At 45.2% G+C, this 18,931-nt stretch overlaps 1 protein-coding gene across 1 annotated transcript in view; it reads right to left on the reverse strand.

Moving 5' to 3' along the window:
- Positions 1 to 18,931, reverse strand: part of RSBN1 (round spermatid basic protein 1) — a 58,793-nt gene that overhangs the window by 23,781 nt on the left and 16,081 nt on the right. Inside the window, 1 exon segment of the mRNA XM_030220628.1 lies at positions 7,170 to 7,840. Coding sequence (XP_030076488.1) covers positions 7,170 to 7,840 — 671 coding nt within the window.

An 18,931-nucleotide genomic window follows, 5' to 3' on the forward strand; every position in this document is an offset into this window, starting at 1 on the left:
ACAAAAAAAAAAGTGAATGGCTAGCGGGAGTTCCCGGGTACTGGCGGCAGAAGCAGCAGCGGAGCTGTGGTGACACCAACTGGTGGTAGTCCCCCAGGTCCTGCTAGGAAGGAGGGTATCAGTAGGTTTAGAGTAGGGTTACCATTCGTCCGGATTTCCCCGGACATGTCCTCTTTTTGAGGGCACGTCCGGGGCGTCCGGCGGATTTTGCCCGCGCCCACGTTTGTCCGGATTTCTGGACAAACGTGGGCGCGGGCAGGCGCGTGCGTGCGGTGGCCGTGTGGGCGGGCGATCGGCGCCGTGGGTCTGGTCTCCCGTCCCCTCCCCTTCCTTACCATGTTCCCTGGTGGTCTAGTGACGTCTTCGGGGCAGGAAAGAGCTCCCCCTCTTTCCTGCCCGGAGCGCTGCCTCCCCCTGTCTATCATCCTTCTCGGTCTGGCTGGGGATTCAAAATGGCCGCCGAGAGTTGAACTCTCGCGAGGCCGCTTCAACTCTCGGCGGCCATTTTGAATCCCCAGCCAGACCGAGGATGACAGACAGGGGAGGCAGCGCTCCGGGCAGGAAAGAGGGGGCTCTTTCCTGCCCCGAAGAGAAGACGCTACTAGACCACCAGGGCTAGATAGTAAGTGGGGGGGGGGGGGGGGGGGGAAACGAGGACCTGGAGGGGGCGTGGTGGGGCAGGGTAGGGGGCGTGGCATGTGTCCTCTTTTTCAGAGGACACAAAATGGTAAACCCTAGTTTAGAGACCTGGCATGAGCTTCTGGCTCTTGGTGGCAGTGAGGGGTTGGGGAGGGGGGAAATGTGCTGATGAACTGGCTGGAGTCTCCAGGTTCTGCTGGCAAAGCCTGACTAAGCTTCAGAGAAGGGGTAGTATTAGAGGAGAGGGAAGAAATGAAGGGGTAGAGTTAAAAACAAAAGAAAAGGAGGGGAAAAGATGGGGAAGAAGAAAAAAAAAAAAAAGGATGTTAAGAGGGCAAAGTTGCAGTGTTATCAGGGAAGCAATGGTGGGACATACAGGGAGAGAAAAAGCGGAAGGGGTGAGGGACCAACAGTTGTGAATCCTCTATATAGATCCAGAATTATCATATATTATTTGCTTGTTATTCTAATATCATGCTTTTTATCATGTTACCAAGATCCTTCTGTAATTACTAAAAGCTATTTCTTGTATACCTCCACTACTCATGATAATTGTAAGCCACATTGAGCCTGCAAAGAGGTGGGAAAATGTGGGATACAAATGCAATAAATAAAATAAAAGTGAGTACAGGGAAGTGAACCCTTCATACCCACAGCCCCATGACTGAAGAAAGACTGAGCAAGTGTGAAGAAGGGCATTGGGTAAAAGTCTACATCCCTGCCCCCTCTTCCCCTAATACTCGCAAGCTCAACCCATGTCCAAACATTAAAAACTCACCCCTGCCCCCAAGAGATAAAATAGCTAACTCACTTTGTGTGAATACATATATCACCGATACCCATCAGATCTACCAACCCACACATCCCCTGCTATCCTACCGAGACATTTAGCAACTGGACCCCAACACAAACCTGCCTAAGTCTGCAAATGGAGGAACATGGGCAAACGTGCCATTAAGGTGCACACTTAAGTTGCCCTGCCTGAAACCAAGAACACGGAGTGCAGGAGTCATCTAGATGTTAGAGCACTGGGCAGAGAACTAGGAAAGCCAGGATTGAATTCTCCTTCCCTATTGATGCTCCTTGTGACCCTGAACAAGTGACTTCACCCTTACTGCCTCAGGTCCAGGCAGACTGTAAACTGAGCAGGAACATACCTGAAGCACCTTCATCTTGAATATAGCAAAAGAGAGGGAACGAAGTACAAACTAAAGTCCAAACAAAAAAACAGCACCACGGGCCTTTAAAAATGGAACACAGTTCTTTAATGAATAAGCCTTGACAAAAAGACCCGACACGGGCCGTACTTCGGTGACTAGCACCTGCGTCAGGGGTCACAGTGATGACATGGAAAACTCTGGGAATAACTCGAATATATTCCTCTACAATATATCATTCATTACCCCACGTCTCATATAGTAAAAGTTACAAAGCAACAAGGCACTTTCACTTTCTGTATCCAAATGGATGAAAAACCATTTTTAAAGGCCCGTGGTGCTGTTTTTTTTGTTTGCACCTTCATCTTGAACAATTAAATCTAAAATCCAAACCTCTCATTCCACTACTTTAAATTCCTGCCCTTTTTCAGCAAAGATTTCCAAGCACTACTAGAATCACACACCATTTACTTAAAAATTCAAGACATTCTCCATTAAAAAAAAAAAAGGGTCACAAGCCAGCCAGAAGTCTGGAGTGGATCTACAAATCTGTATTTTCACAAGGTTCTTAAAAACCCTTGGTTCAATTTTTAGAGCAGGGCTCCCCTGCTACAGACCCAGTATTACTTGCATGACTGAAGTTTTAATTTGAGGATAACAGTATGACGAGAATCTTAACTTTGCCTGCAAACCATTCAACCTATTGCAGGAACTGGAGCTAGTCTGCCAGTTAACTATTTTCACGAAGTTAAGCGAGCACAAATCCAAAGGGATGGAAGGAAGCCGAACCAAGTCCAAATGACTAGCACAACCAAAGGTTCAGGGGTCAAACGCTTTTAAAGTACAGCAGCAACGCAGAGAGCATAAAGCCCATACAAAAAGCACAAACACAGTGCCCTTAGTGCAGCAGATCTGTCACCATGCCTAACATTGCTGTGGGAAGAACCAATTCCATCTTGGTCCAAACAGTACCATGAGCCACAGACACACTCTTTAGCAGAGCAGAGACTAGATAAGAGCAAAACTCCAGTTAAAACAAGTAAAATAAGACATTTCGGTTTCATTTGCAAACAGCAGCTGAAGGAAGAGACACTAATCTTGGAAGGCTCGAGTTTTGCATTTATTAGTCAGCCTATCATAGATATTTCAGTTTCTTAACGTGTTTTTTTAAAGTTTGCTTTCGATCACCAGAGTGCAGTGGCCATAAACCAGATGTTAAGACTACCAAAAGTAATGCCAAGGTCTTCCCCCAAAAAGTAGTTACTTAGAAATAAGTAGTAGTAGTAGTAAATTGTAACACAGTAAGCATTGCATCAGCAAAACTGTAAAGAGCAGCAGCCAGCAAGGTTAAAAGGTGAAGTGAAAAACTATTAAAAAAAAAAAAAAAAAAAAAAAAAAGAACATCCTTGAAAGAATAGGAGAAAAATAAGAAATAGTGGAAACTGTTATAAAGAATAAACTCACTAAACAGACAAAACATGGTTTAATAGGCCAGAGTCAATATTGCTTCACCCAAGGGAAGTCTTGCTTCACCCTTTTGAATGCATGAATCAAACAGGTTGATAAAGGAAAGCCAGTTGATGTAGTGTATCTAGGTTTTCAGAGATTCCTGAGAAAAATTAAAAACCCATGGGATAGGAGGCAATGTTCGATTGTGGATTAGGAATTTTATTTATTTATTTATTACATTTGTACCCCGCGCTTTCCCGCTCATCGCAGGCTCAATGCGGCTTACATATTAGTTGATGGATAGAAAACAAAAACAAGCTGAGTAGGGTTAAATGGCCAATTCTCTCAGTAGAGGAGGGTGGATAGTGCAGGGATCTGTACTGGGACTGGTGCCATTTATCATTTATTAATGATCTGGAAATGGGAATGATGAGAGGTGATCAAAATCTGTAGACGACACAACTATTCAAAGTTGTTAAAACGCATGCAGATTGTGAAAAACTGCAGGAAGACCTTAGGAAGTTGGAAGACTGGGCATCCAAATTGCACATGAGATTTAATGTGAACAAATGCAAAGTGATGCACATTGGGAATAATCATCCAAATCATAGTGATGCTAGGTTCCACCCTAGGAGTCAGCATCCAAGAAAAAGATCTAGGTGAAATCTTGGACAATATGCTGCAATCTAATTATAACAAGGATGGAACTCCTCCTGTAGGAGGAAAGGCTAAAGAGGTTAGGGCTCTTCAGCTTGGAAAAGAGAAGGCTGAGAGGGGATATGATTCAGGTCTACAAAATCCTGAGTAGTGCAGAATGGGTAGAAGTGAATCAATTTTCTACTGTTTCAAAAAGTACAAAAAGAGTGGAGGACACAAAAGGGAAGTTACATGGTACTACTTTTAAAACGAAAAGGAGGAGATTTACTCAACTTATTCATATATGGACTCCATTTTTGGACTCTAACGCCCCCAGCTGCATAGCGTTTTGCTCAATGCCTTGCAATGTTGGTTGCACGAGTGTGGATACCACATTCTGAATGGCTTCGTAATATGATGTTTCAGGCTTTTTCTATTTTATGTGAATACTATAGCTGTTAGTAGAGGGGGGGTGGGGTGGGGCATTGCTTTTTGGATATATACTTTGTTTTGTTTCTTTACTGACGTGTGCTTCGTTAAAAACACAGGAGGAAAATTTTCACGCAACAATAGTTAAGCTCTCAACCACATCCTCTGGCAACAAGTTCATCAGTAGTTACTGTACCTGGGTTTTTAAAAGTTTTGGACAAGTTCCTGGAAGTAAAGTCCATAGTCTGTTATTGAGATAGACATGGGGGACGCCACTGCTTGCCCCGAGATTGGTAGCATGGAATATTGCTAGTAATTGGGTTTCTGCCAGGTACTTGTGACCTGGATTGGCCATTGCTGGAAGCAAGATACTGGGTTAGATTGACCATTGGTCTGACCTAGTCTGGCTATTCTTACTTTCGTCGCAGGCTGTTGGAGAAACGCATTTTAATGTGACTGATATTTCTCAGCACAAAATCCTCAGACAACTAGTAAACACAAATGTAGAGAGTGAGGGACTCTGGTACTGCTGACAGCACTCTCTCACACTCCTTGCAAAGTGTTTTAAAAAGTGCATTTTTGATTGTCAGATTATACATATTTCAGCTTGTTGACCCATATATAGCCATGTCATGCTAGGTTAATCTTACGATTGTATGATTATATATGTATTTGATAACCGTGTCATCATCACTCTTTTTATTCACTTATGTGTTTTTATTATATTTATACTTTTACTGTTTAGGGACTCCTGAGGCAGGCCTTTAGGGCCTAAACACGATTTGGGTTGTCCATTGCATATTTTGAATAAAACTTCTGATGGTGAACTACCCGAGTCCATTGGAAGTTTTGCTTTCACATCATCTTTTGTGTCACCTTATCTGCGTTTTGCTTGCTTATTTAAAATCCCCAACACACCAATGTCCATATAAAAAGCAGCAAATGACACACGGGAAGTTTTTTTTTTTGTTTTTTTTTGGGGGGGGGGAGGGGGGGGTATAACTTGGGCAGAGCAGCCAATCATCTGGGGCAGCAGCTGAGGGAAAGGGAAAAAAAAGGAGCTACAGTCAAGAGTCCCGACAGCCAGATAGACAAAATAGCATCTCAGGGAAGATGAGATTTTCAACAGCCCCTTTCCTGGGATATTTGATTTTTGGAAATGTCCTTACTGCACATTTTAAAGCCTGCATTTTAAAAGGCACATCAGTTCATTAGGCTCCAAGAATTCTTCCAACAGCGTACATGTTCTGGCACACATTTACACCTGCCCCAAACTGGTGTTAAACACATATGTACGTACCAACCATTGCATACATGCAACTGCCTACGCTCTGCCTAAAAACTGTGCCCGCTGGGAATGCTACTACTCGCAGTACAACTGCACAACCCCTGTTGTCTCTGCCTCAAAGAAGCCACTAGACCATCAAGGGCTTCTAAAGATAGACCGGGGCGGAGCAGCAGGAAGAGAATGGTGGTGACTTGGGGGGAAAGGGGAGGGGGGAGGAATTTCCATTTCAGCCAAAAATGCACTGGCATTTTTGCCTGAAAACAAAGCATGGAGAAACCCAGATTTCAGGGTGATTTCAACGCTGAAACCAAAATTCAGGTCAGCCTCTATCTAACACACCACCTTAATATTTGCTGTCAAGTTTTTACCACTTTCAGAGCCGCTAGTCTGTCCGGCTATGTGACTTTTGCATTAGCCACTTGAGCAGTGCTAGTTTATTGGGCGTCCTTTCCCCTGAAGAAGCCCCACCAGCGAAACGGGTCCGTTGGGCGGGGAAGCCCTTCCACGTTACTGCTTTGAGCTAAGTGGTTTTGTTTGCACTTTACTCTTTCATAAACTGTTTGGCACATAGTGGACTAGCATGTTTTTTGAAAAATTTCTCCTCAAAAAAATATAATTTTTCACGTGGTAGGGGGTTGGTTGATGACCGATGATTAACTGTGGTGACTCTCTCTGAGTAATTTCAGCAATTTTGACGTGTGTCACCTGTCTGAGGTCTTTGCTCCCCCTTTATTTATTCTGATACTAGCCTTTGAGCCCGTAAAAACGGGCTATTATAGGAAGGGGGGGTTGAAAGGCCTGCCCCCGCCGCTGCCCCTCCCCCTCCGAATTCACACCCCCCCCCCCCACCAAGCCGTCACCACCCACCTTACACCCGGCCGGGCCCTCGCTCCGCTATTGAAACAGCGAGGGTCCGGGAACGCAGCACTGAGCTCTGCTAAGCTGCTGACGTCGGCCTTCGTTCTTCTTCTCTGCCTGTCCCGCCCTCGTGTGATGTAACGTTGTCGAGGGCGGGACAGAGGCAGAGAAGAAGGAGGAAGGGCGATGTCGGCAGCTCAGCAGAGCTCAGTGCTGCGTTCCCGGACCCTCGCTGTTTCAATAGTGGAGCGAGGGCCCGACCGGGTAGAAGGTGGGTGGCGGCGGCGACTCGGGTGGGGGGAGCGTTAGACGGCGGTGTCCCTCCCTCAGAAATGCGCAGTACAGACCCTCTGTGTTCCGCCCCCCGTCATCACGTATTGACGTGGGGGCGGGGCAGAGAAGGTCTCTACTGCACATTTGCGAGTGAGTATGGTCACTCGCCGTTTATATGTTTGATCCTACATGCTGTAAGAATTAACTCCCTTGTATAAGACTGTTGTATAACACAAATTCTAGTTTCTCCCTCTTTTTTTGCTTGTTACCCTGTTAAGTTTTTGCACATACCATACCTTAAGAGTGCAATATTTAAATGAATACCCATCAAGGAGCTATTGTAACTTAACGGCTAAATTTTAAAATGTTTTAAGTGAAAAAAAAAAAAATGGCTTTTATGCCATAACTGAACAATTAAAACAAGAGAGCTTTCAACTTGCCTGAGTGTGGAAATTTGAAATTGTTGTGGTTTCGATATCTTTCTTGCCCAGAATTTCCATTTTTACTGGAGTGTTGGGAAAATTAAAAGCAAAATAATCCAGGAAATCTGGCAGGTAGGCAGCTGCCCTGTGTACAATTGCCAAGGTGTAGTAGGCCGCGTTCTTTTCATTCTCGCTGAATGTCAGGGCCAGAAACTCCTCCGCAAACCTCTCCATCTCCACAGGAGACAAAAAGGAGAGTTCGTCCATGTAGGCGTGCAACACAAGTCCACCACCGTTCGACTGCTGTTCCTCGTGGATGAAACTACTGAACCTGGTAGCCACTGGCAAGCCATTGCTGCGTATACAGTGGTCTTGATGAGATGTGAACGGCACCCGTACTCCCTGGGGAAGCCGGTACTCTTGCGTGCCCAGATCCAGCTTGCACAGTTCCTCATCCTTGAGGTACCTGCAGGATTCCTTATTCTCTTCTGCACCGTCGGTTTCCTCAGGGTTTAGGGCATTTTGGTTGATGCGCGTCAGCCCAGCGCAGATTGTCTGCACTTCCTTGTTGTACATTTTTAGACGCCGTCCTCTTACGTCTTCCCGGTGTTTCTTTTTCTTTTTTTTCTTTAGCTTCTTCATAAGGAAGTCATCGGATTTCTCAGAATTCCCATTTTCATCTGGTGTTTCTGGCAAAACAGAGGAGGAAAAGGAGATTAGTTTCGCATTCCACGCACAAACAGCCTTTCATACACTGTGCTAAATTCTGTTTACATGGTAACATAGTAGAAGGCGACAGGTAAAGACCAGTATGGTCCATCCAGTCTCTCCAAGATAAACTCGTGTGCGTACCTGATCTTGATTTATCCCTGCCCCCTCCCCCCACAGGGCAAAGACCGCAGAAGTCTGCCCAGCACTGGCCCTGCTCTAAAATCTCTGAAGTTGTCATATCCTTTGAAAGCTCTATTCCAGCCCATCCAAGTCTATTCAGCCTCTATTGGGACACAGACCACAGAAGTCTGCCCAGCACTGGCTTTCCTAACTAACCTCCCCTAAGCTTCTTTGGATCTGATCCTTCTAAACAGGATTCCTTTTTTTTTTGTTACATTTGTACCCCGCGCTTTCCCACTCATGGCAGGCTCAATGCGGCTTACATGGGGCAATGGAGGGTTAAGTGACTTGCCCAGAGTCACAAGGAGCTGCCTGTGCCTGAAGTGGGAATCGAACTCAGTTCCTCAGTTCCCAAGTCCACCACCCTAACCACTAGGCCACTCCTCCACTGTTGCTACTATTTGAGATTCTACATGGAATGTTGCTCACTAGCAACATTCCATGTAGAAGTCGGCCCTTGCAGATCACCAATGTGGCCGCGCAGCCTTCTGCTTCTGTGTCTGACGTCCTGCACGTACGTGCAGGACGTCAGACTCACAGAAACAGAAGCCTGCGCAGCCTTCTACATGAAATGTTGCTAGTGGAATAGCAACATTCCATGTAGAATCTCCAATAGTAGCAACATTCCATGTAGAATCTCCGATAGTATCTATTTTATTTTTGTTACATTTGTACCCTGCGCTTTCCCACTCATGGCAGGCTCAATGCGACTTACATGGGGCAATGGAGGGTTAAGTGACTTCCCCAGAGTCACAAGGAGCTGCCTGTGCCTGAAGTGGGAATCGAACTCAGTTCCCCAAGACCAAAGTCCACCACTCTAACCACTAGGCCACTCCTCACTCTGTGTTTGTACCATGCTTTTCTGAGTGCTGTTACATTTGTCATCTCTATCATCTCCCATGGGAGGGTATTCCAAGTATCTACCACCCACTCAGTGGAAAAAACAAAACAAAACACTTCCTGACGTTATTCCCAAGTCAGCCTCCTTTCATCTTCAATTCATGCTCTAGTTCTACCACCTTCCAGTCTTTGGAAAAGGTCTGTTTGGGGATTAATACCTTTCAAATATCTGAACGTCTATCATATGTCCCTGTTTCTCCTTTCCTCCAGGGTATACATGTTGAGGTCTGCAAGTCTCTCCATGTACATCTTGCTACGTAAACCCCCTACCATTTTCATCGTTTTTCTCTGAACCGCTTCAAGTCTTAACATCCTAGCAAGATGAGGCCTCCAAAACTGAACACAATACTCCAAGTGGGGCCTCACCAACGACTTTTTAAGGGGGCGTGAACACCTCTTTTCTTCTGTTGGTTATACCCATCTCTATGCAGACTAGAATCCTTCTAGCTGCGGCCACCGTTGCACTGTTTTGCCTCTACGATAAAAAGAGATTTTTAAAGGATTTTTCATGTATATGCACCTTTATATGTGCGTTTAAGGCTGGAAACATTTTCTACCAACAGTGGGCTGAAACTGCTTACAAACAGCAAGTGGATGAGTAGTGGAATGAGAGACTAGGAAAGCAGGGCTCAAACCCCACTTCTCACCAACTCCTTGTACGTTGGGAAAGTCACCTTCCATTAACTTGGGAACAAACTTCGGGCTAGACTGCTCACATGATTTAAACATGTTCATGTCTTATTCAGTACGGATAGGATATGAAAAATTCACTGTTTTACTAGAGGTTGTGCCACAAGGTACAGGCTCCTGTGAAAAACCTGCAAGGATGCACAAGACGGCACATGTGTTTCCTCTAACACAATGGTAGCAGTGATCTTAAAAAGCTGTATGTCTGGAAAAATGTTCACCATCACCACCACACACGTGCATGGGAGCAGCTTTTCCCACAGAAAGGCGGCATATTTTATTTATTTGGATTTTGCTCACACCTTTTTCAGTAGTAGCTCAAGGTGAGTTACATTCAGGTACTCTGGATATTTCACAATCTAAGTTTGTACCTGAGGCAATTGAGGGTTAAGTGACTTACCCAAGATCACAAGGAGCAGCAGTGGGATTTGAACTGGCCACCTCTGGATTGCAAGACTGGTGGCTCTAAGCACTAGGCCACTCCTCCACTAGCAACATTCCATCTAGAATCTCAAATAGTAGCAACATTCCAGAATCTCAAAAAGTGGCAACATTCCATGTAGAATCTTCAATAGTAGCAACATTCCAAGATTTTGCTCACACCTTTTTCAGTAGTAGCTCAAGGTGAGTTACATTCAGGTATTCTGGATATTTCTCTGTTCCAGGAGGGCTCACAATCTAAGTTTGTACCTGAGGCAATGGAGGGTTAAGTGACTTGCCCAAGATCGCAAGGAACAGCAGTGGGATTACAAGACCAGTGCTCTAACCACTAGGCCACTCCTATATTAAATTCCCTTACCCTAAAATCACAGTTTACCAATATTTCAATCCTACAGCACTAGTCCACTCCACCCATTACCCATCAAGTTGATCCCTTATGATCCTCCTGACATTCTACCCCCCCCCCCCCACCAGCCTTACAGGGTCCCTGGTATCTAGTGTAAGCAGGAGCAATATCCAGTACCTCCTGCTCTTCCTGATCCTGTGTTTTAAGACTGTACCCAGGACCCCTAGTGGTAGCCTCACAGTATTACACACATGGGCCAGCTACTTCCCAAGGATCAAATCAGCTTAATCGTCCCCAATCAAGAATATTCCTCACACACAGACTGCTGCACTTTCCATATTTTAACTGCCTGCTTCAGTCCCATACCTGTGCACTGACCGAGAAGCACTAGCTGTTTGGAAATAAAAAGTGTTTCACTGCTCGTGTAACCTTATGCAAAACAGCAGGGTTTTCCAAGTTGGTCATATGTATTACACCAAGTCAATTTGAAAAAAGTTTGCCTACGACTTGTTTGTTGATGTTATTCCTTGACAAGGCAGGTCAAAAGATGTATTTTTTCTCCATATTCTTGAGGGTACTTTTTAAAGTTTTTTTTTTCATGCATATGCACCTTAATATGTGCATAAAAGGCCTCTTATTAAAAATTACCCCCGACCGTACAAGTATACGTATAGGTTACAAAATGCACACAATACTACAGCTGTTTTCAAGGAAGAGTAAAGTGCAAGCAAATGAATTTTATTGGCTGTTTTTGCGAGGCAGTTTTATATTAAAGACATGCTTAGTGCTAAGCACACCAATAAAGGGGAAACACCATAAAGGAGAAAAAATTATAACCGGAAACACACACTCCGATATAGAGAGAGTTGTATACAAAACCTTCAAGAAATGTTGTCGTGCTCATGTCTTTATACGTTATGGTAGCTAACTATTCACCTTGCCTTAATGTTCCAATCAATAAAGCTGACTATTACTAACTTAAGAGACAAACAAATATCAAAACCCAAACAAGACTTAAACATGTTGACACAGAGTAAAGCAGAAGTATGAGGAAGCCCCACCTTCACTCCAGTAACAACTGATAAGGGATTAAAAGGCAACTTTTACCTCAGGCATATAAAACCTCCTCGGTTTCTGTCAACGCCCTGTGCCAGGCAAACAAATTCAATTCAAACTCATTTATCTGTTGATTAAAATGTGCCAGGAAATTAATGTCCCAGTGAACATGCCAACAGAGGCCCGAGTTCTCCTTTCGGCTGCTTCAGGGCATCTCACATGATCAGTCTGTTCATAGAAAAACATACCTACAGTGTGCCCCAGTGTCTAAAAACTAAGACTAAAAAAATAACTGGCTTGCAAACTTTGAAGCCCTTTTACAAAAGGTGTGGCAGAGCTGTTATGCGGGTGGTAGCTCATTCCAAATCAGCCTTACCACCAGGGTAGCACAGAAGCCTGGCCCAGTTCCAAAGCTGGTGCACGCAGATTCCTGCGGTAGAAAATGATATTCTATTTTCTACTGCGGGGGCGTTAACAGCTGTAAAATCGTTAGCGCAGCCCCAATAACCACGTGAGCCCTTACAGACAGCGGGTAAGGGATCAGGCAGTAAATAGTCACGTAATTTTAATATTAATGTATAACCATTTACTGCCCCATTAAAAAAAAAAAAAGGCCTTTTCCCACCACAGTAGAATGGCTTAGCGTGTGCCAATTTCACGCACCAAAAACTAGTGCAGGCCACTTTTACCATGGCTTAGTAAAAGGGCCCCTTTGTTAATTGCCCATACTCTGGTGCTGCTATTTTTCAGATTCACTGGTCTTCACGGCGAAATTAGGTCTTACCTGCCAAATTGCTTTCCTTTATTCCCTCTGGACCAGCCCAGAATGACTGATGGGTTGTGCAAGCCTACCAGCAGGTGGAGACTGAGAAGACTGATTTTGAGGCAGCCAAGAGCTGTGCTCAGCCCCTTGGAAACATCAGTATTCGAACAGCAAAGCAAAAGGGAAGAGACACTAAACATCAGTGCGCCAGTCGTTTCATACAGCCACCTACCAACAAAAAAGACCTTGCTGGCCACCGTCAAAAAATTTCGACTACTCCAAGCTCAGTCAGCAACATTATCAGTAATGTGCCTATGTGCAACCACATAGAAATGGTTGAATAATTGGTCTCTTTGCGAATATAGACATATACATAGATATTTTTTTTTTAGTCAAACAGCTCCCCACAGAGACCAGAGCGAATTAAACTCTAAGAACAAACTGACTACCGAATAGGGAGGGATCTGGGCCGATCTGGAGGGACTAAAGGAAAGCAAATTAGAAGGTAAGACCTAATCTCTCCTTCCTTAGCATCCCTCCGGACCGGCCCAGAATGACTGATGGGAAGTACGAGAGCAGTAAACCACGGGAAGGACCACACTAGAACCACTGCAAGATCCCGGTAAATTAAAACAAGAGACCCGACGCACCTGGACATCTGTCCAACTATATCATATATCAAACAAATAACGACGTTTAAGACACCCGAACACTAGAGCTCAGTTCCAACCACGTGGGCCGCTAAAAGAGCAACCAGATGCAATTCTATCCAGCTCATGAGCTGATCTGAGCACTAGAATACCAAAACCTAGAATAAGCCTCGTCAAAGTTGCCAAAGAACGAGCAGAAGGAAGAAACTGTGCACCAAGACAGCAGGAAACGACCTGTCAAAATACCGAACAATGGACGCACAAGATAACTCCGAAACTAAGCACTCTCCCCCAACCTTCTCGAGGAATGGAGTGCCTGCAAAACCCCAGACAGGTCCTAGAAGAATAAGGAGCATAGACTGGAAATACTAAGGAATGACCAGACTTTCTGAAGAAAGAAACTGGTACCCAATGTTCTCAAGGACCCAAGCCACCGAAAGAAAGAGAGAAACCAATTAGGTCCCCTACCTCATCTATGAAATGACTCTGAAGATAAGAGGGGAGAGAAGAGCACAAAGGAAGAAGAAGCAGCAGAGCAAGAATAAACTACGAGTGAAATCACAAAGAGTAAAGAAAGTCACTTGGGAGAAAAAAAAAAAGAGGCGAACACTGTTGCAAAAAGACCACACAGTCTCAGAAAAATTCACAGTCACTGAAGGAGCAAACCAAAAGAAGCCAGCATGACAAACTGACAAAGGGAAAATAAGGATATTCCCCCCCCCCCCCCCCCGTTATATGTGGCACTGTTGAACGGCAGCTGACCAGTCCATGGGTATAGGAGAGATGTCCGAGGAATCCCAAACTAAGAAAAAAGCCAAAGTAGAGCTTTGAAAAGAGCAAGCATTTGAGCTAAGTCAAAAGATCCACAGTGTCTGCAAAATGGGTCCATCAGCGTCAAGGCAGAAGGCATCAAAAGGCTGTACATAACCCAGTCGTCAGCCTTGGAAAGAACCGAGTGGCAGAACTACCAAACTATTGATACGAAGAACCACCGAATATGGCCTAGAAGATCAAACCAGAAACTGTGCCTCATCATCTCTCAAGAAAACCTAGAGGAATCTGTCTCACATGAAGACTCGCAGCTCAGAGTGCTAATCTCACCGCTCTGACAAAGGACAGACACACAGGGGCCTCCCTGACAGATCAGCGACGAGTTCCCAAAGAGATGGCGCCACTCAATGTTGCAAGCGAATCACTTTGACCCTTGAACCACAACCATCATCCCAGTCTAGCCAAGGTAAGAGACTGGAGCAGAGAGAAAAATGAGCGGCAGAAAATTCCCACTGTCAACCGAGAAGCTGAGCAGCCAAAATGGGAAGGAAGACTGTGTGAGGGCTAGGCAGAACTCCCCAGTAGCGATAGAGCTATTGGAAGGAAAACAGCCGAGATCTGAGGAGCAATGCCATCCTCAGACTCCCAACTCCTGGAAAATAACAGACACAGGAAGCCAATCGGCCTCCATAGAAAAGGATTAAAAAAAAAAAACCCAAACAAAAACAAAATACAACAGCTGACTACTCTGCAAATCCAACAAGAGGAAATCTGCAGAAATGTCTAACATCTTATGTTGGGGGAGTTCCCAACTCATTAGGAAGCCACCAGGAAACTTGTAGGAGTCAGGAAAAAAAAACCCCCCCCAAATGATCAAGAATAGCTGCCAAAAACGTGTCTGACTGAAGGAGTGAGACATGAAACAGTTAGTCCTGGTGCACCATTCTCGCACGGTAGGATCTCAGCTAGACAGGGTTAAACAGAGCAGAGGAAGGATGTAAGAGAAATGCTGAAGATAGCAACCCCTGGCGAGGCTAAGCCACGCGGGACGCAATAACCACCATAGGAGATAGTTAGGGCTGCAGGCAGCATGCTGAAAAAGTCACCGTCAAGCCTTTGAATAATTTAGAATTCAAGGATGAGAGCGGAAGAACAAGAAGGCAGCTAGCTGCTTCAAAAGGTGAAAGAAATGAGGTCACAAAGGAGAAAAGATAACAAGCAAGAGAAAGTGAATCAAAATCCACTAAATGGCAATATATGCAAGCTGTAATAGCTAGCAAACTTGACTTGTGCCAAACACCTGGGAAAAGGATACTGATTTACAAAGTATGGAGAGAAACCATGAGAAAAACACACTTTGGCTCGAAATGACAATTATAAATTCCTTGCAAAGAGCTGAGGAAAGACCACTGATACACTAGGTATAAAGAGAAACAAACTAAACTATGATCTCAGTAGGATTGTTTGAATAGAAAAAAAAACTGTCAATGCAAAATACACATAACAGCAAGTAACAAACATTACAGAAATTCCTCGAAGTCTGGAATACTGAAGGAGAAAAAAACCCCCAAAAACATACGGTTCCCAAAGGCTAAAAGAAGGTCCCCCTGAGAACAGACCCCCACAGAAACAGAAAAATATGAGAAACTGACATGCTGTCAATCTCCGGTGGACATACGGGGGAACACAACAGATAGTGCTTTGCTACCTAACTCAGGGATGAGAGGAGATGAGCACCTAATGTAGCAGACCAGAGAAAGTAAGGAGATCTTCCAACAGTAAAGGATCTTCCAAGAGAGCTGTCCCGGCTTGCCTTGCTGGTTCTGGTTGCTGTGGGGAGACGGCAGCCTCTGCTCCGGGCAACATGGGCGGTGTTGTTGCTTGGCATCCTGGGCCCCGCCTTCTTTGAGTGCGATCTGTAGATCCGCTCTTCGATCGTTGATCGCTGCGGCTGGGCCGTTGGGCCTGCGTCTCCTGGTTGCTGTGTCCGACGTCTGGGGAGCTGGTGTGGTCGGTTGATGAGCAACTTTCGTCTTCTTCTGCAGCTCTCGTCACTCACTCGAAGAGTCTTGGCCTTCTCATCGTCGGAGTTTGTACAGGCAGACTCAGAGATTCAGCCTATTCCTGAGCTTCATCATAACGCCTGCAGTCATCATATTTGCGGACCATCTTTATCTCTATTTTTTTCTGTTTCTTCCCCTCCCTTCTTCCTCTGTGCCTTTTTCTCTACTGACATTGTAATTCAGTTCTTTGTAAGCCGCTTTGAGGCTGCTTTCAGTGGTATAAAGCGGGGTATAAATGTTCTGAATAAATAATATACAATGGTTGGAGATCAACCCACAAAGACAGGTACCCAAACTAAAAGAGCACAACTCACTAGTCATACCAGTCAGACAGCCCTCCAGAAAAAAACCCTGCATGAGCAAGGTTAGAAGCATGTGCTGAACTGCCAAGCTATTGGCCGCAAACCTGAAAGGCATGAGCAAACAGCAGAACAGATGGGCGAAAGGTAACAGTACCAGAGATTATCAGGGCTAGCGCATGTCTAGAACCCTAGAATACCAGGCACAACATTGCACAGCAGATAAAACAGACTGTAAAAACTGACCCTCAATAAATAAGGTTGTAAATTCCAGGAGAATGCAAAAGGGAAAGAACCATGTAGAGAAACATTAGACCATGCCCTGGTATTATATAGAGACCCGAGAAATTCTAAACGTGTGTCTGCATTAGTCAGCTTTCGGCAGGCAAACAAGACCCAGTCAACAAGTAAACTGTACTAGTATAAAACCAATAGGTTATGTCCTTGCAGCTTTCCAATTCTAGAAAAAAATATTAGATATTGTCCGTACACCATACGAACTGTACAGTTTCCATGCCCCATTTAGATGCCAGAGAAAATAGCATATTGTGTCCTTGCAACACCCAGAATCTAGAGAAATTATTTTATCCTGCATATACAGAATTTAGTTAGAAAAGTATCCTTACCAGAGACAGTTTTATTCACACTCATACTGTATCAGATTCTGGCAGCTTCGATGCAAGGAAAAGGAAACCACAGGACAGAGTACCGGAGCCTCCCGCTCCACACAAACACAAAACATGGCAGTCTGTACTGTAGCTCACTTCACGAGAGAGACTGCCACCACACACTCAAACCTCTCATTCTGCAATGGCTGTTAGTCCTTCAAATTAAAAAGGCCAACTTACAAATGACACTGCCCAAGACTCGGCCCAGGTGGGTGGTCATCTGTACCAAGTGGAATGAGCCCTTCCGTCTATCCCCAGAACTTGCTTATCATTACAAATGTGTGCCACTTCGATGCAATTGATGCTTTAGAGGCTGTTTGACCTTTATGCGGCCCCCAACACAGCTGATCCGAGAAAGCCATGTACACGGTGAAAGGCCTCCAAGCCCCTTCAAAATAGGGCCCCTTCCTTCCTGCACTAGACAAGACAAAATTGATGAAACACGCCAGCTCCCCTGGCTTTAAGCCCTTGCTCTGTGATGCTTGGGGGGGGGGGGGGGGGGGGGGAGGAAGAGAAGCGACATCATGCATCTATCCTCCTGATGCTCACGAGACCGGGGGAAGGCTTCCTGGAAGAGATCCATGCACCTCCTGCACTTTCCACAGGGGTCACTCCTTGAGGTAACGGAGTGCTCTCTGTCTAGAGACACTCTTACGTGTCTGACTAGGGCTTCGAACCATTTTGGTTCTGGGAGCACTGTCACATCCAACTGCTTGACTCTGGGGGCAGCATGACCTATAGCATACCTCACCCCTTGTGGAAGAGCCTACTCCAGCTGTGAGGGAAAATGTAGGAAAGGCAGCAAGATGGCTGCCATTCCTGGCAAAACTGCAGAACCCACGGTGATGTGACATGGCTCAGGAGATTCCTGATCTGGAGTCAGTCTGGGGAATCCCCAGGTGCCACTCCCAAATAAGAGTAAATGGTTCATCACATGCAGGACAACAGGAGCCAGCAGCTGTATAGAACTGCTGGCTTCCACAATGCCTAAGCACTGGCCAGCAGGCAGGTAAGTCTACACATGTGGTCAGTACACCTGCAATCTCTCCACCCTCTCCCCCTGGAGAACTGACCTGGATTTCAGTCCCTGGGACGGCTCCCAATTCCCTCTCTGGCTACATAAGTTCTTCATGGGGCATTACACTTTGGCTTCATCTGTCTTTCTTTAAGCAGCATTATTCCCTTCAAAGGAATAAAGCTAGCCCAGTTAAAAAACAAATTGTTTTCCAACTGCAGGGAAAGTTCAAGAGATTTTTTTTTTTTGGGGGGGGGGGGGGGGGGAGGGGTGTTCACCATAAGTCCCCTGCAGGGACCCAACCCTGATGCCTCACCAAGCGATAGCACCTCCTGGCTCACCTGGAGCCATGTCCATGGACCGAGCTCCAGAAGCAAGACCCTTAACCATATTGTACAACCCTTGGCCTGCACTCTGGGGAGCTAGGCTCAGATCTGCTGGAGGTAGCGAAATACTACAGTTCCAGAGTGTACCAGACCTTATGCTGGAGATGTCACTGGAAGAATTCAGTACCTCTAATACCATCTGGTGGCAGGAAGGGGTCATAACCCACTTGTATGGACTGGTCTAGCAGAGATAAGGAAATTGCATAATTGATGGAGCAGTTTAATTGAAACAAGAAGTTACACAATACATGTTCAGTAAGCAAATACAGTTCTAATACATTTCTCCTGGGTGTAGTGATATCACCTGTAAACATGAATAAAAAAAAAAAAAAAAAAGGTCACAGCCAAGTGCTCCAGAGCAGTAAAACTGTTAAGAAAGTGCATGTGCGTGAGCCAGTCAGCTCTTGCACAGATTCAAGGAGGAGTGGCCTAGTGGTTAGTGTGGTGGACTTTGGTCCTGAGGAACTGAGTTCAATTCCCACTTCAGGCACAGGCAGCTCCTTGTGACTCTGGGCAAGTCACTTAACCCTCCATTGCCCCATGTAAGCCGCATTGAGCCTGCCATGAGTGGGAAAGCGTAGGGTACAAATGTAACAAAAATAAAATAGATACTATTGGAGATTCTACATGGAATGTTGCTACTATTGGAGATTCTACATGGAATGTTGCAACTATTGGAGATTCTACATGGAATGTTGCTACTATTAGAGATTCTACATGGAATGTTGCTATTCCACTAGCAACATTCCATGTAGAAGCCTGCGCGGCCACATTGGTGATCTGCAAGGGCCGACTTCTACATGGAATGTTGCTAGTGGAATAGCAACATTCCTTGTAGAATCTC

This window comes from Microcaecilia unicolor, chromosome 12 (genome assembly GCF_901765095.1).
Source record: "Microcaecilia unicolor chromosome 12, aMicUni1.1, whole genome shotgun sequence".
Classification (NCBI taxonomy): Eukaryota; Metazoa; Chordata; class Amphibia; order Gymnophiona; family Siphonopidae; genus Microcaecilia; species Microcaecilia unicolor.